Source organism: Phasianus colchicus, chromosome Z (genome assembly GCF_987193195.1).
Source record: "Phasianus colchicus chromosome Z, bPhaCol1.hap1.1, whole genome shotgun sequence".
NCBI classification, from domain to species: domain Eukaryota; kingdom Metazoa; phylum Chordata; class Aves; order Galliformes; family Phasianidae; genus Phasianus; species Phasianus colchicus.
This window is the reverse complement of record NC_143476.1, coordinates 84,395,624-84,418,460: the sequence shown is the minus strand read 5'-3', so window position 1 is coordinate 84,418,460 and position 22,837 is coordinate 84,395,624. Positions and strand designations below refer to the sequence as shown.

Below are 22,837 nucleotides of genomic sequence, written 5' to 3'. Positions count from 1 at the left end.
GCCCTATTGAAACTCATACAGTTAATCTTGGCCCATTGATCCAGTCTATCCAGGTCTCTCTGTAGTACCTTTCTCCCCTCAGCAGATCAACACTCCCTCCCAATTGGTGTCATCTGCAAACTTACTGAAGGTGCACTCAATCCCCTCATTAAGATCCTTAATAAAGATGTTAAATAGGAGTGGCCCCAGTACTGAGCCCTCCTGGGGGACACTGCTCTTGACCGGCCTAAAACTGGATTTAACTCCATTGACTACAACTCTTTGGGCCCGGCCATCTAGCCAGTGTTTCATCCTAGGTTCAGTACTGGGGCTAAGTACGTGGCATGACCAAGTACATGGCAACACACAGTGAGAAGAATGCTTTACTGGTGTTTTCTCATGAGCTCACCCCTCCCTAGCTGCCTGCCAAGTCTCAGGGAGGAGATTCTGTGTGCCTCTATATAGGAACTTGCAAGGCATCCTGTCATCTGTTCCCTATTTATTGTGCAGAAGTTTGCCCTGTGTAAATACCCTACCCCAAACTACCCATTTACACATGAAGAAATTCCACCATTTCCATGCTTTCCATTCCTTTATAACATGATGTTGGGCTGGGTTATACACTCTTTGGTTTCTTAGGCCTGTTTAAAGTATCACTAAATTGCAAGTACTCAAACAGGAGGTTAACAGATCCACTTGCAAATTGCTGTCACTATACTGAGTGAAACTGGAAGGCAATGAAACTTGTATCATGCTAGAGTACACAAACGATACGGACAGTCAGGGAGTTTCCACCTTTAGGGTCCTAACACCCTCATCTTTCCAATTCCATAACCTGATGTTATATCCTCAGCCACACGCATCTGCAACACATGAACAGAACAGGCAAAGCTACACTGTCACACTTCAGAGATGAAATGAAGTCTGCAGGATATTACGTGGGAAACCACTGTGAAGTTCTCACACTTAGATTTACCAGATACATACAAGGATGTCCAATTTAATTCACAGCTACAAACGCACATGAGCAGGTCAGAGACATCTTTCTTCCACTCATTACAAGGTGCTGGCCCTTGGCAGACAAATACATTCATAAGGCTTTGAATACTCTGCAATCAGCAAAAGCAGTCACTTGAGTAAGAGGAGAAAGACACAGAAGGAGATATCCTCTATTTCTGCTACAAGTGCTTTTGACAAGTAACTTGCTTCACAGAAACAGGTGAAGTAGCATGAATGAAGACAACATACTTTTCAGGGCTATTTATTAGTAAAAAAAAAAAATCTGATCTGTATTGCGTATTTTTCTTCAGCTGAATGAAACAGAGATATGCCCATCATGAATAACATGCTTAGAATGGCACTTCTTCTCACTCCTAAGGTGCTGAAGTACCACCTTAGATGAGTAACATTGAACTAAAAGCACAACCTGTGCCTAAAACTGACAAAGACAAGCTCTCTAACATTCACAACACTGTACTACTATCTACGGGCTTGAATATTTGGTCAGAAAATTGAGTCTCAGCCCTAAGAGACAAGGAGACCCTACATACTGCAGATGTGTACTACACAAAGAGCAGACACAGAATCTGAGCTTCATAAGCTCTGCCCAATACATTAACATTGCTGCTGTCCGGATACAAGTCAAGGGCACAAGAAAACACACTATATGCCAGCCAAGCAGAAAGCAGTTGTTCTTGCTGATCAAAGATTTGAGTTCAGGGCCCTGCATTTTCCTGTACAGCTGTTATGAAAAGCAACACTTGCAAGAAACACTAAAAAGCTTTAATTGCCTTCTGTGAAAAGCAGGTGATGTTATACTAGGTAAAAAAACAGCACCAGTTCCAGACTTACTATGTTACCATCTTTCTTTGACCTGCTTTTACACACAACAGAAAAAGATAGGAAATTAGTGTGAGATTCACATATTTGTACACATATCCACATCTTTTTTCTAATTGGAGAGACATGAGTTTGAAGGGCACTCAGTAGATAAGGAATTGATTGCAAGCCACAGCAAGAGGGTTGTGGTCAACAGTTCTGTATCCAGGTGGAGGCTGGTGATGAGTGCTGACCCCCAAGAGTCCCTCCCAGGACTGGAACTCTTACATTTCTGTCAGTGAAACAGGTGAAGGGATTGAGTGCACCCTCAGCAAGTTTGCAGACCACATCAAGTTCCATGGCACAGCTGATACAGCAGAAGGAAGGAATGCCAACCAAAGGGATTCTGACAAACTCGAACAGCGGGCCCATGTAATCTGAATGAGGTTCAAGAAGACCAAATGCAAATGTTGCACCTGCGTCAGGGCAACAATGTATACACACTGGGAGAATAATTCCTTGAGAGCAGCCATGCCAAGAAGGACTTGGAGGTTCTGACATAGAAAGTCTTTACCATGAGCCAGCAGTGTGCACTTGCAGCCTGGAAAACCAACTATATCCTGTGCTGCATCAAAAGAGGGGTGGCCAGCAGAGCAACGGAGGTGGCTGTGCCACTATAGTCTGCCCTGGTGAGGTCCCACCTGGATTACTGCATCCAAGTCTGCAGCCCCCAGCTCAGAAAAGCTATGGAGCTTTTAGAGTGGTCCAGAGGAGGGCCACAAAGATGATCAAAAGGCTGAAGACCTCACCTAGACAGATAGGCTGAAGGATAAGGTTCAGTCTGGAGAAAAGGCAGCTTTGGGGGGACCTCATTGCAGCCTTCCTATATTTAGAGAGAGATCATAAAAAAGAGGGAAATCAACTTTTTATATGGATAGATAGTGACAGGACAAGGGGGAATGGTTTTAAACTAAAGGAGAGGGAGACTCGAGATCAGATGTCAGGGGAAAGTTTTTCACTGAGAGTGGTGAGGCACTGGAACAGGCTGCCTAGAGTGGTTTGGGTTGCCCTGTCCCTGGAGGTGTTCAGTGTCTGGCTGGCTGGGGCAATGGGCAACCTCAGCTAGTGCTGGCAACTACAGAAGGCCTGGGCTGGTGATCATAAAAGGCCTTAGTTGGAAGGGGCAAAGATCATTTAAAGTTCCAACCTTCCTTCTGGAAGCAAGGCTGCTGGAATGAGACACGCTACTAGGACCCTTCCAAATCAAGTCTTCCACAACTCTGTGACTCATCAGGTGCACATGGAAGCAGACAGCGTGTTCAGGTAACACTCAAAACACTTGGAAATCAAACCAGATTTTAGTTCAGGAAAAAACAACCTTCTTTCTAGAGATGCTGCAGCACACCAAGTCCCAGTAGGATGAATAGAAAGTCAAAGCACACAGAATCTTGGGAAAAGGTAACACTTACGTGCCTACAACTGAGGCATAAAGAGATATCCACTCACTGTACATAAAGTTCTGAAAAAAGGTCTTTTTCAGACAGCAACTAGTGCCTCAGAGACACTATCAGGATGATGACATACTTGGAGTAGAGATTTCCAGCCATCACTGGGAAACACACTCCAGTGTCTTAGTACTACTTACCTATGACATTAGAAAGCAACTACATGCAGAGGACCTCCAAAGAGCCGTCAGTGACAGCGAGGTCAGTGGTGCTGGTACACTGTTCAGGGCTGGTCAAGTGTTATTTTTCATTCTAAAACAAATTCTCCCATATCTGAAAGCAACAGGCCCTGACATTAATCTGGGAACAAACTCTAGTAAAAGAAAGAATTTCTTGACCCTAGTTTACAGGCCTCTTCTTGTGATAACCCAACCAGTGAAGATATGTATGCTCAGATAAGTTAAATGAGGACTAACTTCTTAGTCATGGATTAATATAGTTTAAAGTGGGGTACTGCAGCACAGTGCCTCTTCTCATGCTTCCAAAATAAACGTCATGGGGAGAAGTGTATGGGAGCACACACCCAACACAAAAAAAAAAAAACAAACCCAAACACCACAAGTACTTATCTTACCACAGACTTAGGTTGCTACTTCTGCAAGCAAAAAGTTCAAAGCACCCTTTGACAAGTTTCTTACCACTGCCTCGTTCTTTGGAACAGACAGATTTAACGTTGTGAGAAGGCTGCCTCGGATCCAGGAAGGAGACATGTGCCTGTGATCCTACTGCATACACTGACCACTCCTGACCATAAGCCAAACACACATTCTCCCTGCAGTATGGCAATTTTGTGGACAGTAACTGGAAACAAAGAAGAAAAAAGTCAACCCATTGCAATAAAAGAGCAAGAAATTAAAAAAAAAAAAATCTGTAAGCTATGTTCAAAGAAACAGCAGAACAAAAACTGCAATTAAAAAAGCTCAACATGAAAACAGAAGTTAATAGAGAAGCAACAACCTGACTCACATGAAAGAGACAGGACGCCTTTCCTGAAGCAGTCTGAGATGCTAAAGGCTGGGCTTCAGAATTTTGCAAAGAACAAAGGATATTTTAGCAAATTGTTTTGCATTTTTCCCTGCTGTTGTTATTGCTTCAGCAGATAAACAGATGCACCTGCTCCCTGCTGAAAAGGCTCACCTTACATACAAACAGAGACAGGTCTTCTTTTAATCTAAGGTTACACTTCAGCGTGTTTAACTTCCATAACAAACACTGGTAAATAAGTACTCTCTGTGCAATAGCTCACTCAATTCATGCAGAATCAGCAAAAGGCTAAGAACAGTGCATTCACCTCCTGAAGCTGTATTTATTTTCGAGAGGGGTACATTTTATTTTTCAGTAAGCTTTTAACTATTTTACACACACTGCTTTCCTCAAGCATTTAACACAGATGAAAAACAGCAAGCAGGAGTAACTGGTAGACAATTGTCAAAATTTAACACCAAAACAGAAAAGGTACCTTTGACAGCGTGTGCTCTGCTTTCCAAAGATGGAAGTACCCATCTAGGGACACAGCTCCTAGCTCCTATTAAATAAACAAGCAGAGTTAATTTCTGTGTTATAAAAGCCTTTAAAAACATCACACACTGCTTGGCATGATTTATATTCACCTGTAATTATGTACATGCTTTACCAAAATAAATTTTCACTTCATATTGAACTTGATGGAACACAAACTACAAAGGTGCTAAGTAGAATAAGAACTATTAAAACAACCAAAAATAACTTTGGATTAGATCTTGTTGGACAAACATACCAATTATTAGACAGTACAAGCTGGACAGTACTAGCAGCTCCCACACTGATACTGACTCTGGCACTACTCCACTTGAAAAAGCTGTACGAAGTCCCCATCATAAAGGAGTGATTAGCATGATGAAAAATGATGAAAATGCCAATATGAGCACTATGCTTCTTAGAGCATGCTCTTCTTGACTTCAGATTTCTGTTATTTGAGGGCAGAAATAAAAGAAGGAAGAGCTGCTACTCCTACTTGCTCCACTACAATTCATCTCTAGCGTTAATAAAAGGTCAGCACTGGGGAGGTTAACATTTACTGTTTGTCAAATGCCAGTAACACCAAAGCAAACACTGGTGCCTGTCCTCTGTGTCAATCACCCCGCTTGCTGAACAATCCAGTAACAATTCAGACATCAAATCAGGAACTGAGTATTAGCTGGTCTTCATGAAAGGTGAAGGAAAGCAACATGAGGACTTAAGGCTAGCTACAACAGTTGGTTTTGGTACTTATTCTGGTTCTTGAAGGTGCTCCCCCTTACCCTCTCTACAGTACAAATCAAAAGTCAGACTCACAGCAAAACTTCTCCTTCTCAAGAAGCAAACAAGTCTTTTCACTTGGGGGCAAAAGCAGACAAAGCAGATGAAGATAACCATCTCATATGGGAAAGACAAAAGGATTATTACACTGCCTAGTTGGATTTAGAACACTTGATTTAGATTACTTTTTTCTAGTACATCTGAACAATTTTAGGCATTTTCAGCTGTCATGTGTATCTTACTGACCTTGTTTTTATTGTTGAAAGCCAGCGCTCGAACTTTGCAGTTGTCAGGATTGGTGTTCTCTTTAGGGATATCCTTCAGAGCTCTGTGTGTTATGTGGGCATAGACAGGAACTTGAGACAAGTTGTGCCTAGCATCACTTTTGGACAGCACATCTTCTGTGACTTCCCAGAGACCCATTGAACCATCTCGAGAACCTGAAAAAAATAGGAACAGCAATTCATACATATATAAACATACACACACACACACACACACACACACAATTCCCCCTATGAAAAACAAACTGTAATAAACAACACAGCCCAAAAGTTAGGGAAAGAAATCTACTCCTATTAGTTTAGCTCAACTGAACACATTGTTGGGTGTCACTAATTAGGATTAATAACATGATCTTCCTGAGCTATGAAATTATAATATCATGACCTCATTGAAGTGTTTCTTTTTTTTCCTACACTTTTTTCTAAGTATTGAATCTATTTTCAAATAGACCAGGATGCATTCAAAAAAACAACTTGTACAATCACCATTAATGATTCACAAGTGAAATAAACTGACATGACTGAACAGCCAACACATTTAGCTCAGCTTACTAAGACTAAGTCTGCTAATGCAATACAAAAAGCCTCCAAGAAAATGTAGTTATGTTTATGCAATTTTGGATCATTTGATTTCTCTCACTGCCCAAGTATACAAATGCATACTTGTGAACTAAAAAGAAACAGCTATTTTAAGTAACAATTTTACAGTAAAACAGATTTGTACAGGTTTAAGCAAAGTTTGGATCAATGTCTTCTTCAAAGAAGACAAGAAACTTAAGCTGAACAAGGAAGAAGTTGTGTTTTTCTACGGAATCTGGAGATATTAAGCCAAAATATGAATTAAAAAATTGGTGACGAAAGATGAGCCTCTTTGGTTCACAGGTCAATGAAGATCTAATCCAAGGCTTATGCCCTTCTCTTCTGACATTTATATAATTACATTTCAGCCCTCACAGATCTGACTCAAAACTCAGTTTCTTCCCTACACCATTTGAAAACCACTTCCCTTCTCTCACAAGGAAAGTGGAAGTTATATTTCTATGCTGTGAAGATGCTAGAAAAGACCAAACATCTTCATTCACCTGTTAAATTTATAGATTTCAGTACCTCATAAGGAGCAAAGACAAGTAAGTAAAGCATCTTCCTGCAGAGTAATGTCTACCAGTACATCTTGTTGCAATACATAGTATAGATGTATTTGCCCCCTGGCAAATGAATTCAGTCATTTGCCACTATCAACCACTACACAGATAGATAAAGAACTTCCAATGGCACAGCACAGCAGCAGGTAGCAAATGACAAAACATCCTGCCACTCCATTTACATGCTGATGGTTTCTAATAGCACGTAATATTATGGAGACTGCCCAGCAGTAGAATTTCCAAATATCTTGACCCACTTTAGGAGGAAGCAGTCCATTTTAATAGCCCTAACAGCCATAAAAAGACAACGTATGTTGTTTAACTGGTTAGCCCTGAAGCCAAGAAGAGTATTATTTGTTAGCCTAGGCTCATCCTGAGAATTATTCACCCCATTTTGAAAGCTTTGGCATGGAAATCTTTGTCCAGTAAGTATAGCAATTGAGACATACTCTCTCAATCATGGTTGCTTAAAGTTAAGTATTTTAATTTTATACTCATGGAGTACAGATATACAGTGCTATGTTTTAGAAGCAAACCCTTGTCTTGCTCTTACTGAAACTAAGAAGTAAGACTAATCAAGCCCATGGCCCAGTTTGCTCTCTTTCAGCAGTTCTGACAGTGGTGAGATGATGTACTGCCAAAGCTCTAACCTCAGGCTAGAAGAAAACAGTATTTTATGTCAGAGGAACAAATGCTCATCTCTTGCTTTCTATGTCATCTAATCTACCCCAAGAAACATAACAAGAGTTTTGATACAAGAGTTCTCTATTTAGTTTCTCAGTTCAAATAAAGATATTTGCTAATTCCTAAACATCTGGAGCTTAAATATTCCTGGTTAATTGTTTCAGATAAGAGTATTATTTTAATCTTGCTGATTGAAGTAAGTGCCAGAGGTTAGTCGTCTTTGTTTCCTCCCAGTGTGATTGGTGAAGTTTCAAGAATTCAGTTTAGCATTCAGACCTGCTTCCTTGCTTTTGACATGTTTTCCCTTGGTGCCTCTCATCTGGAGGCTGGGACTGATATCCTGCTAGAAGTTTCATACAAGAGTGAACGTGGCACTTTTTTACTCACACCTCCACTCAACAGTAACGGTGCTATTTCACATGCTGTACCCCCAGTGACCTTATCTCACCACTGAAAAACTGTAACAAACTCTGCTGTTTTCTTCAGTCTTAGTAGCAGACTTGAAATTATTTTTGTAATACAGACTTTTAAATCAGCACCACATAAGGACTGACATTAATAAATTCAAAATCAAATTCCAGGATTAGCTTTTTTTTTTCCCCCCTCTATAAAGGAAAATTCTAACCCAATTAACAATGTTAATTTGATTTTTATATGGGACAGTCACAATATTCTATCATCTCAGTTTGACAACCATGTAAAGCATTATATCCTGTCAGCACAGACAGTCAACTACCATATGAATGCACTGGAATATTGGTACTGTTGCCTTTACACAAGTAATTCTTTACGAAATTATGCTGGTTATCCAACAAGTTTCTAAAAAGTCACTGACTGACCTTTTCCATTATTGGTTTCTATATTAGTGCAGGCATGTGGCACACAGCACCTGCTGGAAAAGTAGCATGTCAAGCTGTAGGCAACCCAAAAGGCTCCTGGAATGCATTGAGGACAACTTCCTGGACCTGTTGCTCACCGATGCAAATGAACTGACTGGTGACATCAGGATTGGAGGCTGCCTGAGCTGTAGTGACCATTGCTGTGGTTGAACTCTTACTCCGGAGGGAGATGAGACTGGCAAAGAGTAAAGTTAGGATGCTAAATTTTAAGAAAGCTAAATTCCAGCTCTTCAGGGAGTTCATCAACAAAACACCCTGGGAAACTGTCCTCACTGGCAAAGGTGCAGAGCAAAGCTGGTGAATCCTTGAGGAAGCTTTCCTTAGCATGCAAGAGCTCTCCATCCCCATGTGTAGCAAGTCAGGAAAAGAAGGCAAGAGACCAGTGTGTTTCAGCCAGAACCTGCTGGTCAAACTGAAGAACAAGAAGAAAATGCACAGGCAGTGGAAACAGGGACAGGTACTGTGGGAAGAGAATAAGGAAGCTGCTAGGCTGTGTAGGGATGGGGTCAGGAAAGCCAAGGCCCAGCTTGAACTGAATGTGTCTAGGGATGCCAAAAAGAACAAGAAAGGCTTCTGCAGGTACCTCAATCAGAAAAGGTAAGTCCAGGAGGGCATAACCCCCCAGGGAGCGACACAGGCAAGCAGGTTACAACAAACAAGGCTGTTTGGTACTTCACTTTTTTTTGCCTCTTCTCTGTCATCTTTGTTAACTGCTTGCCACAGAGTCCTCAAATATTTGGTTTGGTAGGCAGTGATTGGGCAAGCAATGTCCCTCCCACTATAAGCAGAGATAAGATTCATGACCAACTGAGGAACACCCACAAGCCTAAAGATCCCAATGAGATGCATCCCAGAGTCCTCAGGGAATTGGCTAATGAAGTCACTCTCAATGATATTTTAAAAGTTGTGGCAATCAGGTGAAGCCCCTGGTGACTGGAAAAATGGCAACACCACATCCATTCTTAAATAGGGTAAAAAGGATAACACCGATAACACCGATATCTACTGCTGTCAGTCTCACCTCTGTGCTGGAAAAGATCATGGAGCAGATCCTCCCGAAAGCTATGCTAAGATGCTTGGATGATAGGGAACAGATACAGGAGAAACAACATGGATTTGCTGGGTAGACTATTAATGGATGAAGAAGTGGCTGCAGGATTGAGTCCAGAGAGTGGTGGTCAATGGCTCAATGTCTGGATGGAAATCACTGACAAGTGGTGCCCCAAAGAGGTCCGTGCTGGGATCAATACATTTTCATCAATGACATCAACAGAGGGATTGAGTGTACCCTCAGCAAATTTGCTGATGACACCAAGCTGTGGGGTGCAGTCAACGCAGCAGAGGGAGAGGATGCCATCCAGAAGGACCAAGGTACATTGGGCAGTGCGCCCAGGTGAACCTCCTGAGGTTCAACAAATCCTAGTGCGAGGTGTCGCACCCAGGTCATGACAACCCCCACTGCCGGTACAAGCCAGGGGATGTAGGGACAGAGTACAGCCCTGCCAGAAAGGACCTGGGGGTGCCGCTGGATGGCAACGGGGCGTGAGCCAGCAGTGTGCCCTGCGGCCCAGACAGCCGGCCGGATCCTGGGCTGCATCCAAAGCAGCGCGGCCACACAAATGGTCAGGGATGGAGCAGCTCCCTGCGAGGACGGGCTGAGAGAGCTGGGGCTGTGCAGCCTGGAGAACGGAAGGCTGGGGGAGACCTGAGAGCAGCCTGTCTGTATCTAAGTGGGACTGTAAGACAGGGACAGACTCTTCATCAGTATCTGTGGTGATAGAACAAGAAGAAATGGCTTCAAACCGAAAGAGGGGAGATTTATATTGGATATAAGGAAGAAGTATTTTTACAATCAGAGTGGTGAGGCACTGGAACATGCTGCCCAGAGATGTGGATGATGTCATAGCCTTGGAGTCCCTGGACAACCTGATATAGCTGTGCATGTCCCTGTTCATTGCAGGGGAGTGGAATAGATGACCTTTGAAGGCCCCTTTCAGATATAAGGATTCTATAAGTCTACAAACAGGCTTATTTAATAACAAACTGATAATTAAGTTTCCATTAAAGAGTCTTCATAGGATTTTTGGAAAACAATATTGCTCTGCTGTATTCCAAAGCCATTAGCTCATAACTAGTAGCCCCTCCTGAAATTCTCCCTCATGCAGAATCCTTCCTTGTAAGTCACTGTTTAGAGACCTACTCATGATAACATCTATTGAAAAGACAATAAATTCCCTCTATTTCCAGAAAAATCATATCTAGGTCAGGGACCTACATATAAAACAAAGCTAAGCACTGTGCTAAAAACCCAGAATAGTTCAAATAACTGAAGTAGTTCCAAATGGCTTCAAATGCAGCAGTATTCAAAACAGATCCTATTGACTTAGAAAATGAATTTAAGATACTAAAAAGCTACATGAAAATTAAATACTATTTAGAGCTCAAAAATGAGAAATTGAAAGTTCTGAACTGAAGGTGTGAACTCTAACAGGTTCTTTGAAATTTTCCTTCTTATCCCCAAGATGAGTTTTAAGACCCACACAGCTCTACTTACAATACGCGGTATGCATCAAGAAGAGCACTTATACAGACCAGGTTTAAAGTCACTTCCTGGATCAGCATGAAACATTTAAGAAAATGGTTTAGTGATTACAGTGCATTGTTCAAGACACCTGGGTTCAGGCAAACTCAAGACTTACTTTCTCTAATCATAAGCTCCACTCAGATATAGAAAGAGATAGAATTCTGACTGTGAATGGGCTGAAACCTCTTTCAAGAGGCTTCTTGTCTTTCACTGACTAGAAGAAGCCAAAAGCGGTCGCGCTGCTAGTCAACTCAACTGATATGGTCAGCTGCAATGACTCTGAATGGCTAGGCACAGAGACAAGTATCCTCAAAGCAGGTCCCGTATAGACCCACTCTATACTTCAGGTCTAATACTAACAAGACCTGAAGTGAAGGACTTTCACATAAAACCAAGAACATTGGCACGTACTTCACTTCAGGTAGACAGTGGGGATGAAGAACCACAAGGTCACACCAAAAGGAGCTAAAGGAAGGAGTCTTGCAGCAGTAGGACTGTCCTGTTTTGGCTACAAATTGTGGAGCCTGCAGCTTAATCTCAGCAGAGCTTAATCTTCTCAGCAGAGAATACTGAAGGCCACAGCATTCAGAATGAGACCCTTTGCCTAATTAACCACAAAATCAATGCTAAATTTAACAACAGTGAGTACAACGAGCTCTTTCCTCCTCCCACTGCAACTGCTGGAAATCAAACAGAAGCACTAGGAACAAGAATACTGCCAGATGATCACCACTGTTACAAGTGCTCTCATACACTGATAAAGGCATTTCCTTAATGCTTGTACTAATGCAGAATGCCAATATAATATTGATAGAAAAAAATGAATTTACCAGAAACAGCCATAGTATCACTGATCCATGCAATTGAAAATATCCAGTCCTTATGCCCATCCTAAAAGCAAAAAAAAAAAAAAAATCAGACTTGCTGTGCCATTTTATTCTCAAGTAGTCTCTCAAAACAGAAGTATTCTTCATTTTCCAGTTTAGTACAAGCACAAAAAAACCCCAGACCTACATTAAAAATATCATACAGGTAAAATTCCAATATCAAGCTGGAGCAGCTCACATATCCAACAGTAATTTTAAATTTATTTTGATAAAGCTAAACATACAATTAACAGTTAGAGAGCAAGTAAGTTATAGAAAAACAGACTTCAAACCAAACTGATCTCAAATCTATGGACTTGGATTTCACTTTTCAAAAGCAGTGTTCCTTACCTTCACAAAATAGATATTTCCTAAAACACATCTCCCTACTAGAGATAGTAACTAAAACATCTACAAAACTAAACGCACTAAAACTAAAAACTTACAATATATGAATAATTTTTCAAGACTATTAATTAAAAATCTTCTATTTAGTATGTAAAGAAACCTGAGGGAGAAGTCTCCAAGCCTCTAGTTCTGTTTGAAAATCTGCAAAGTCACAGCAGCATGCAAGTGAATAGTAAGTCATAAAAATCTTCATAGCCAGCTGCAGGAAGGCTTGTCTATGTGCTACAGCTGAAACTCTGACCTCTGCTGTTGTCATTAATGCCTTCATGAAGTCCTTATTCAAAAGGAAGGAGAAATGACAGAAGGAGTAACAGGACATCACTGCACTCATTTCAGCCTTTTTCTTTTTAAGAATGGCTATTCTAAAAAAGCATGATGACATTTCAGAAATAGATTCTGGTACACCTTACATCAAAGTGCCGTAAGCCACAGAGTTAGAATTAATCCTCAAAGCCAAGTACTGCCTTTGGAATAATGCATATGTAAGCTGCATTGGAAAAGCAAAACTTGAACAATGTGCATCACCTTTTCAGTTTCAAGAGCTTTTTCACAGTTTTGTGCCTCAGTTTCAATCTTCATCATCATAATTGAACTGACACTCTTGATTTTGTTACAATTTCAATGCTTAAAAATAATTTGAAGTGGACCCGAATGAAGGCAAGGAAAAGGAAATCAGAACTACCTCACATGTTTATGTTCACACTCATATTTAAGATACTTTGTTAAAAAAAAGACTAAATCAGAAGCTTTTCGAAGCTTTCAAAAATTCAGAAATTCTTCACTCTTCACTACAAAACTCAGAAGTCTTAACCTTGCTCTGACCTCAGGCACTTCAAAGAAGCAATTCTTACAAGTAACAATAAATTTTCCCAAATATTCCCACTTACATCTCCCACGCAGACAGGATCAAGTGTAGGCAGACGATAAATTGCAAGACTGTTAGGGTTGTCTCCACCTGTAGCCAGAAGGGTTCTTGAGGGATTGAGCTCAATGGCATGAATCCCACAGCCCTGCTGGTTCACCATGCCAGGCTCACGGTCTTTCAGAATAGGAATCTTGGTAATTTGACCAGTCTGGACATCTACCACAAATAACTGAAAAAAAAAAAAGAAAAAAAAAAGGGGATATATAAATGATATATAAATCACCATTAAAAAAAAAAAAAAATCAGGAAAACAAAGCATTCGGAGACATTCTCTTTCCTCTTTTTTCTCCCCAGACTGAAATCCACAAATGCTGCAAGTATGGCTGGGAAAAAAAAAGTATAAACTGCTACTTAAAAGAAATAAAACCCACTGTAACTAAATTGGTTTATTTCAACAGTACTATTTGGTTTGCAGAGTAATGGAACAGAAAGGAGAGAAATTTTACATAGGAGGCTTCTCATTTAACCAAACACTCAAATCTAAGATGCATTGCCCTGTTCAATACTTTGAGAAAACAAAATTGTTTTCAAGTTACTCTTAACACCAGTGAGAAAGATAGATCCACCTCAAAACAGCCGGTAAGCCCAAGCACACTTAGAACAAGTCTCTGGCTGCACAGATAAGGGTACACACTACTGCCAGTGTGAACAGCTATGCTCATCAGCCTGCAAAAATAGAAGTTGCATGTCTATATTACTGTTCCTTTGGCAGATAAAAAAACCAACAATTATGAAGTCCTACAAGTCCTCACCCATCACTGAACACTGAGTTATGTCAGTTCAAACATACTACAACAGTAAAGTTTGCTTATAGTTTACTATAATGGTAAACTATAGTTTAAACTACAATTATAGCAAAGTATGGTTTACGTTGTCCAACAAAGTCCAACTTCATTCACACTGGATCACTTCGTAAGTATCCAGAGTACAGCTGCTCTAACAGACAAATTGATTTAACTGAAAAGACTATGAAGCACAGGCCAACAATCTTCAGTTTCCAGGAGAAAAATGTGCCAAATGAGCAGTTTATAAATGCTTAGCTAATGACAGTAGGCAACTTCTGTCAAGAATGCTTTGTGTCAACAGAATTTCTGTCATTAGAGAGGCCACATCTGGAGCACTGTGCCCAGTTCTGGGCTCCCCAGTTCAAGAAACACAGTGAACCAGGGAGCCCAGCAGAGGGCCACAGAGATGGCTGTGGGCCTGGAGCACCTTCTGTATGAGGAACAGCTGAAAGAGATGGGACTGTTCAGCCTGGAGAAGAAGGAACTGAGAGGGAACCTTACCAATACTTGGAAATATCTGAAGAGTGGGAGTCAAGTGAATGTGATTGGGCTCTTTTTCTGTGGTACCCAGCAACAAGACAAGGGGGAATGGGCACAAATTTCAACACGGGAAGTTCAGTGTGAACATGACAAAAAAGTCCTTTACTTAGACGGTGACAGAGCTTCTGAATGCCTTCCTCTGCAACCTACTGTAGGGAACCTGCTTTAGCAGGGAGTAGGACATTACAATCTCCAGAAGTCTCTTTCAACACCTATGAATATGTGACACTGTGAGTCAACACAAATGACAGAAAAGGAAATGGAATATCATAGAGTATACTTGGCTCCAAGAAAAATGATGTACAATTGCAAATCAGGATTACAGTAGAATTTGGTTCCCTGCCCTACAGCACCCCCAGGAGAGCAGTTTATACATCCAAGTTCTTTTTCAGTGAACTCAGGACTGTAGATCTGTTTTTCATTAAGCACAAGAATTTAAATAAAACTTAGTGGCATATCTGTTACTTTTTATGTATTGAGATAAGAATAACAATGTCAAATCAAAGTCTGTTCAAGTATCATGTTACTCATTCTGTAGAAAAAGCTTCCATCTATATATCACTGTGTGTTGTATGTAGACTTACACCAAACTTCAACCCACAACTCACTCTCCTTTGTAGTCATCAGTCTTGCACAGAAATCACAGCTCCTACAGTTGATGAATCTTCACCTTCAGTTCTTTATTCTGTATGCAGATGCGGGGGGGAGGGAACAGCTGAAGTGCAGTCGAGCAGGAAGAGGGGGAGAAGGACACTTCTCACTCCCCTCAGTGCAGCTGAGTGTTCAAACCTACTGATGAATACTCAGCATATGTAGCAGCCCTAACTTTGCCCCTGAAAATTAGTTGTCCTGTTCCTGCAGTATAGGCATTAATTTCTTCTCCTCTCATCTTCTTTCTTTCTTCAATATTTTCTTTCAACGGAAGATCTCAATATTTCCCCCTACCCTCCTTCAACAGTTCTTGGTATCATCAGTAGGTCCTAAAGCTGGCACCAAAACTGCTCATTAGGAAAACATCTGCATTTCAGGATGCCCACAGATTCAGAAAAATCATGTTTCAGCGCTTAGAGATGCACAGCTCAAATGGCACCTCAACAGAGAGAAGGACTGAAATTAAAAACCTTCCATGTTCTCCAGTCTGACACCCCTGTCAAACATCTGTGCCTGATACTAGGTTAATGAATAAATAAAAATACTTAACCTAATGTGAAACTCCTTTAATAAAGCTAAACTGTAAACTCATCAATTAGTCGAAGAACTCAGAAACATACAATACTGAAGTATCAGAGACCCTCACACTCATGCTAAGTTAAGGGACAGGCTTTGAAGGTTCAGCTGTATAGTTTGAAGCAGGAACAACTGCAGATAGGAAGAAACAGAACATAATGCAGGCAAACTGAAAGCACAATCCAAGAATAAAATAAACAAGCATACCTGCTTACATTATGACTTTTGCATCATCTGGGACAGTGCAGGAAGGCAGAAGGTCACACTTACAAGTAGAACCATGAAATGCCAAGAAATCTTCCCTGTAAATTCAGCATGCAGAAGCCAAACAGCTGTTCCAAGCATTTCTGCCTTTTGGGCTCTAAAGCAGTCTAACAAGATAGGCATCCAGCTAAGAATGTTGACAACTGAACACGATTTTATGAGTTCTAAAGACACTACAGTAAATAAAGTGTAAAATATCTGATTGTTTATAAATAAGTTCAGCTAGAATTCTAGCATGCAGTTAAATCTGAAGAAAACAAAATTTACCCTACCTTTTCCAAGAAAACTGGTATTGTTGCTATTGTTGAAATAAGTACAACTGAAAATTGCTCCCAAGCAGTCTAAACTCTTAAAGATTCTTGACAAAGGCATGATAGCTGTATTATCCATTTTATTTCATTCTATGAAGTGGGAATAAGAATTTTTTCAGCTACTTGTACCGAAGCTAAAAGCCAGTCACAAAAAACAAAAAAAAACCACAACCTTTCACTAGGTGCAGCAAAAAAACAGTAAGCTGTCTACCCCTTGAATTTAAGTTTTACACAATTCCATTCTTCCCACTAGTAAAATTAGCACGCCAAATAACTTGACTCTCAGGACCCCAAGCAAGGACTGCTTTGGACATCTGCCCAAAGTCCAAGCACCATACCTAATCTGTGAGAAACAAAGCAGATTCAGCTATCTTGTTCTCCACAGGAGAACACTGTTCTAACAAGGAAAAAAGTTGAACAACATGACAGAGAAATCCTTTTTTTTTTTAAATATTCATAAGGATATCCTACAACAGTGCTGTGTCATTCTAGAACCATGGCAGACTCATACAGCTTCATACTACATCTGTCACAGTCTCAAGTTTTTAGAATCTGGCTATAATTTCCACACTCAATTAAATTACTAATTGCGTACCTGTTTTTTTTAATTATTATTTTTGTATTGCAGAATAGCTAGAAATTCTTTTATCAAGTAGCTCCTATACATTTTCTAAGAGGCTGTTCCCTTGCCATACTGTTTACAATGTTTCATTTCATTAATGAAGGAACTTAATTGATCAACAAGCCAAAAGCCAATTCCCTGTAACAAGGAATCAAGTATCAGAAGACCTGATTCTGAACTGCAAAATCCATCTTCTGGATCTTCTTTGTCAGAAGACTACTTTCATTTTTTGACTTGCTTTTAAGGAACAACAGCTTAGGAGGGAAAAGAAACGAGAAGATGCACATTCAGTAAATATAACTGTACTTCCCATAAGTCTTTAACCAAAAGGATTTGTCAAAGAAATGCAGCAAGTAATATTTCTGCCTATGCCATTTTAACACTATATCTGATCTAACCATTACTTCAATAAGCATTCTGGTCATATTTACTTTAGTGGGAACATCAAAACATTGAAAAAACTCATCTTCATATGTAGAACAAGATTTAAAAAAAAAATCTAAGAAATGCAATTTTCATGGCATCATGTGAAAAACACATTGCATTCTCTGCCACTGGATTTGCAGACAGAACAGCAGATGCATGATCAACTGAAAATTAGGGCTGCCTGTTCAAACCAATCCGAACAAAACCAAAGCATGTCACCCACAGCTACAGCATGTTGTTATTTCAGAAACAGGATAGACTCAGATTCACAGGATACAAAGAACAAGATTACTTATTCTTCACCTGCTGCTCTGAAATCACACAGCATAATGCACTTTTATCATTCGTATAAACATCTGGAAAAACTTCAAATAAACACACTGCTTCTCTAAAAGAATAATTTGGGGTAGAGTTTCACAGTTGGCTTAAGTCAATCTTTGGAAATCTACATTTACTTTCTTCACATACGTACCCTGCCTCACCACCTTTGTGACAACAACAGGTGTTCAGGTACTCCAGGTCACCCAGATCTTCTCTCTGCCTTTGGCAGAAACTAGTCTTTGTCTCAATACAGAGCAGCAAGCTGACCCAGCTGACTCCTCAGCCGTGTGAACACCAGTGCCAACAAGAATGAGCAGGTGGGAACATCCTGTTCTGCAAGGGCATGGCTAGCAACCAGCACAATAATTTCAGTCTCAGCCAAGCTGAAAAATGACATCATTATCTCTAAACTTTATTTCACTAACAAAACAATAGAAGTAAGACAACGCTCAGAGCAATTATACTAACATCACTGCCGGTTACACTGAAAAGCATGGATTCCCTCCCTGTAACCCCCACACTTCTCAGTATTGTTTTGTTCGGATTGTAAACATTTCTGTTTTTTTAAATCTTAAAATGCTTCACATAAAGCTCTTCATTTCTATGGCAATACAGATTTACTAATATATCATGCCAAGCCTCCAAGAAACACTATACCTTCAAATACTAAGCAGACTCAAACTGGTAGAATTCCTTCCCAGCTGAGATCAGAACAGGCAATAATCTTAAACTTACAGGTTGTGCAGTACAATCAGCAGCAGGGGGTATTGGCCTTACACAAGTTCCTCAAAAAGGTCCAGAGGGAGAAAAACAATCAAGAACATGAAGGAATTCCTGAGAAGTTAGTTGCAGTAAAAAAAAGTCAGCAAGTCTACACTGAATTCCCATATCCAGAGGCAGAGCAGCACAAGCAAGCACTTCACCTGGATATGAAACTCTTAAGCCCTCACAGTTCCTGGGCATGCACTTTGATGTCACTAAATAAGTTCACTGCCAAAGTCACATTTGTCAGTTTTTATTTGTATCTTGCCCTCCATGTTTAATCTCACGAGGCCGGCAGACAGTTAATACATGTTGACAGATGGCAAAGGATGGAGAAGCGAGAGACTTCATTCACTAAAGGGCATCTTTGCCACCCACACCATACCTGGCAAAGTAGCTAACAAATTCTGGAAACAGACATGGGCATCACATGCAGCAGAGAGAAAACCTAACACTCCCAAGAGATGAGAAACAAGCATCTGACTATGCTTTCACAAAACACTGAAACAAAGGTGAATTGAGGTGTTATTTACTGGTATCAGAGGTTTATTTACAATGAACAAAGTACGGTGTTGAAGTAGAGTTATAAACTGTGGGAACATGACTTCTTTTCCCCTCCTGGGTGCAAGAAACAAGCGGTCTATTTGATTCCTGACAGCACAGCCAAAACCAGGAGATACATTAAGTTGCAAAGCAAGTAGAATCATTGCCACCTAAACCCTCCATATTCACAAGCATAAGGACCATGAATTGTATCATTCGCCACTACAGACACTAGGACTAGAAGACTACAATTATATGAGTTGTGCTGAACAAACATGGGATCTCCTGAGCAAATAAAATATCCGTAAGTAGAAACAAGAGCCTGTCATTGACACTACGGCATCCAAAGCAGTGTGTGAATCTACCAAGGAGAAGAAGAAAGGTATTGAGCTGGCAATCATTCAAGTCCTAGAAAAGACACCTGAGAAATCAGAAGAGAACAAATAATAAGGAATTTGGGTAGTTTTGGTTTTTGTTTGTTTAAATAGCTTTCTGTATTTAGGGAATGAATTTAAGTGTTTTTACTCAATTAACTTCATAATTAGCAAAAGAATTACGATGCATAGATCTAAGGGATCAAAAGACACAGCAAAACGATGACTATGCTTCTTTCAGAAGCTGCTTTATCCATCGCCATTTCCTGAAATAAAGGGAAGAAAAAGTTCAGTAAATCAACGTTTAGAGTTCTGTTTTGTCATAAGCTTGTTTCCTCCATGATCTCTTCAGTTTCTGAAAAGCATGAGCATAGCACACTAATTACAGACAGTATTATCTGAGACTTCCTGGTACCAGCCTTTGGTAATTGAGATGCCAAGATGACACACTATAAACATCTGCACATCTCAGAGGTTTGCCCGTTTCCTCATTTGTTTTTCAAGAACTTTAAGAAGCCCATTGTATGCAAGATCAAGAAGATCTTTGCAAACACAAATCCCACTTCAGAAAATCCCAGGTGATTGCACTTGACTTTTCTGACACTTGAATGCTTGGATAGATTCCATAATAAAATATCTAGGAAAGAAAGTATGCACCTTCAATAAAATAAAATACATAATTTGGCATGCAATTGGCTGACCAACTACAAGCATTCAATGGAAGTCAGTAAAGTTTCTTCATACACACAAGCATATTCAGTGATAATCTTAAGTATAAAAAGTTACCCAAAATAATAAAACAAGTTATAGTTCTTATTGAAAATGAACAACTGTGAGTTCTACATTCTCTTCAGCATTCAGACTGACCACTACATAACTAAAAGCAAAGCCTGTCTCATGACAAGACCGTGTTTTTGTTTTGTTATTATAATAGTGAATACCTCTAGCACAGCACAGCCAAAGACAATTTATAAGTTAACTACTAGAAGCTGCCAGTCACATTCAAGCTTTGATTCAAGTAACTGGTTTGGTTTAAATTTTTCTGTTGCATTAGCTTTAATTACAAGCAATGCCAGTGTAACAAATCCCATTAAAGTTAACAAAGTTGTTATAAATTTACTCCCAACTTCAGTGCATGAGAATAAGCAAAAGAATTCGTCTTTATTACGTCGTTTACTCAGGAGATGAGAGAGAAAATCTTATAATTGGAGTGCAGTTTAACACTCCAGCTGTTGTAACATAAGCACAAAGCAACCAAACTAAAGCTATTACAGTATTCATAATTCGTATATAATCTCATAATGACAAAGCTGACTTCTGTCATCAGGACAATGTCCATCTGTAATTCAAGTTCAGCTGCGGAAGCATATACCTCATTGCAGCGTATGCAGTAGGAACAACAGTATGGTTGAATCCCGCTTCAGTTCTCTGATTGTTTGGTCACAAACAATTTTCTGCAAGGTTGCGTTAACAATGCATTTGTCCATTTATCTATGCTGCAGAGGCAATGGAACTACAGAAGTTACAGAACACAGCAAAACTGCTGCAGCGCTATAAAACCTGCAGTGATCTTGCTAGAATAAGCAAGATTTTGAGAGCCTGTGTTTTAGCAGGAGTTTGTCTTCTGTTCCATGAAGGGCTGGCAGCTGATCAGCTGAGGCAATGAGCACACATGGAGAAAGAAAGCAAAGAGATTCTGCTCCAGGATTACTCCTGTTACAACACTGTTTTGTTTACACAGCTAGGCCTTGCTTCTTAAGAGCTACTGCATGAAAGTCTCCTCCTGTGAATAATTACAGAAAATTTGAAATGAAAAAAACATTGCTGTCCTTTGCAAGTCAAACCATAGAGCACAGAGCTTCTACATGAAAAGTTATATAGCAAAGAAACAATCACAATAATTCATATATTTGGAAGATTGAAAACTGTTTAATCTATACATTCCTTCCAAAATTTGACTTGTTTAAGTAGCACTAAACAACCTGCAAAGATCAACTTTTGGATTTTACGCTAATTCAATCAGAGCTTCCTATGTGAAATCATAGCCTTAGCTGAAAAGGCCAGGCTACTAACTCCAGGAGGGGCTTAGTTAATATGTATGATCCCCTCCATTTATTAAATACATAATATCCCATTTTAATATTCCCTTATAATGTTTAAAATCCAAGTCACCAACTTAAGAGCCTGAGGAGTTTTCACTGTTTGCTAACGCACATGAAAATACATGAACATGAGAATATGTATGCTAAGGAGATCTAGAGTAGAAAAAAATCATAAAGTAAACAAACAAAGGATAATCCTGAATACATTAAATTCATTCTTTACAATTAGAACATTTCTATTTACTCTGAGGAATACTGGGTGTTTAACAGCTCTGTTAAATTCTGGGAGTTTAGTTCTGCAGTAATTTCTCAGTCATCAACAGAACAACACATAAAACCGAAAAAACACTAAGGATGACACTTAAAAACAGAGTCTTACCAGCATATTCTGCTAGACATATTATTTAGAAATCAGGGTACGTTCATTAACCAACACCCCCCATCTGCAAGAAGAAAGATTCAACAACACTGCTGCACTCCACTCTGAAAAAAAAGTAACTTAACTCTGTGCAGATTAGAGAGGCTATGTGCAGATACAGGTCTCATAGTCTGGTTCATAGCCACATGCACAGAGCCACGTTTTCAGATGAGAATGGGCCACAGTTAAGCCTAGTTCCAGTTACTTCCTAATATTTTCCTTGGCAGCCTACACTGATTATGAAAGGCATCAGCATGAGGAAAGGGAATTAAAGAATGGAGGAAAGAAGCAGGAGAAGTGGCACTTACTGTGTTGCATTTTGTTCCGCACACCACTTGCCGGTGGTTCAGCCACTGGGAGGCAAACACTTTATTTAGGGTTCCAAGATGAAACTCCCTCTCCTTCAGGAGGCTGGGAAGCTGTTGGGCTGCATATCCATGCAACAGGCGGTGGTAGCTGGACTCATTCTGCATCCAGACCTCCCTGCCTTTTAGGTAATACACCAAGGACCGCTTCACTGGAGGAAGCCGCTTCCTTTTGTGCACTGTATGATCCCATCCATACTGTGGAAAACAAACAAAGAAATTAGATAGAAAAACAAAAAACAGTAGTCTCCTGAATTCAGATCGCTGAAGTCTTCCAAACTATCCATAAGAAATCATACAAGATCAACACAGAAGTGCTAATACAGCCTTTACTTCATAGAATTAAACACATTTTGCTAAGGAAGTGGCACTGCAGTGGTGCCACAGACACTCCCCACCAGTTCAG

At 40.0% G+C, this 22,837-nt stretch overlaps 1 protein-coding gene across 3 annotated transcripts in view; it reads right to left on the bottom strand.

Moving 5' to 3' along the window:
- DCAF12 (DDB1 and CUL4 associated factor 12) overlaps nucleotides 1-22,837 on the bottom strand; it is a 28,475-nt gene that overhangs the window by 4,791 nt on the left and 847 nt on the right. For all 3 annotated transcript variants that reach the window (XM_031611582.2, XM_031611583.2, XM_090132181.1), the window contains exons 2-7: nucleotides 22,375-22,629; nucleotides 13,334-13,540; nucleotides 12,003-12,063; nucleotides 5,826-6,019; nucleotides 4,762-4,827; nucleotides 3,941-4,103 (exon numbers count right to left, since the gene is read on the bottom strand). In XM_031611582.2, the coding sequence (XP_031467442.1) occupies nucleotides 3,941-4,103; nucleotides 4,762-4,827; nucleotides 5,826-6,019; nucleotides 12,003-12,063; nucleotides 13,334-13,540; nucleotides 22,375-22,629 (946 nt within the window). The remainder of the gene's footprint in view (nucleotides 1-3,940; nucleotides 4,104-4,761; nucleotides 4,828-5,825; nucleotides 6,020-12,002; nucleotides 12,064-13,333; nucleotides 13,541-22,374; nucleotides 22,630-22,837) is intronic.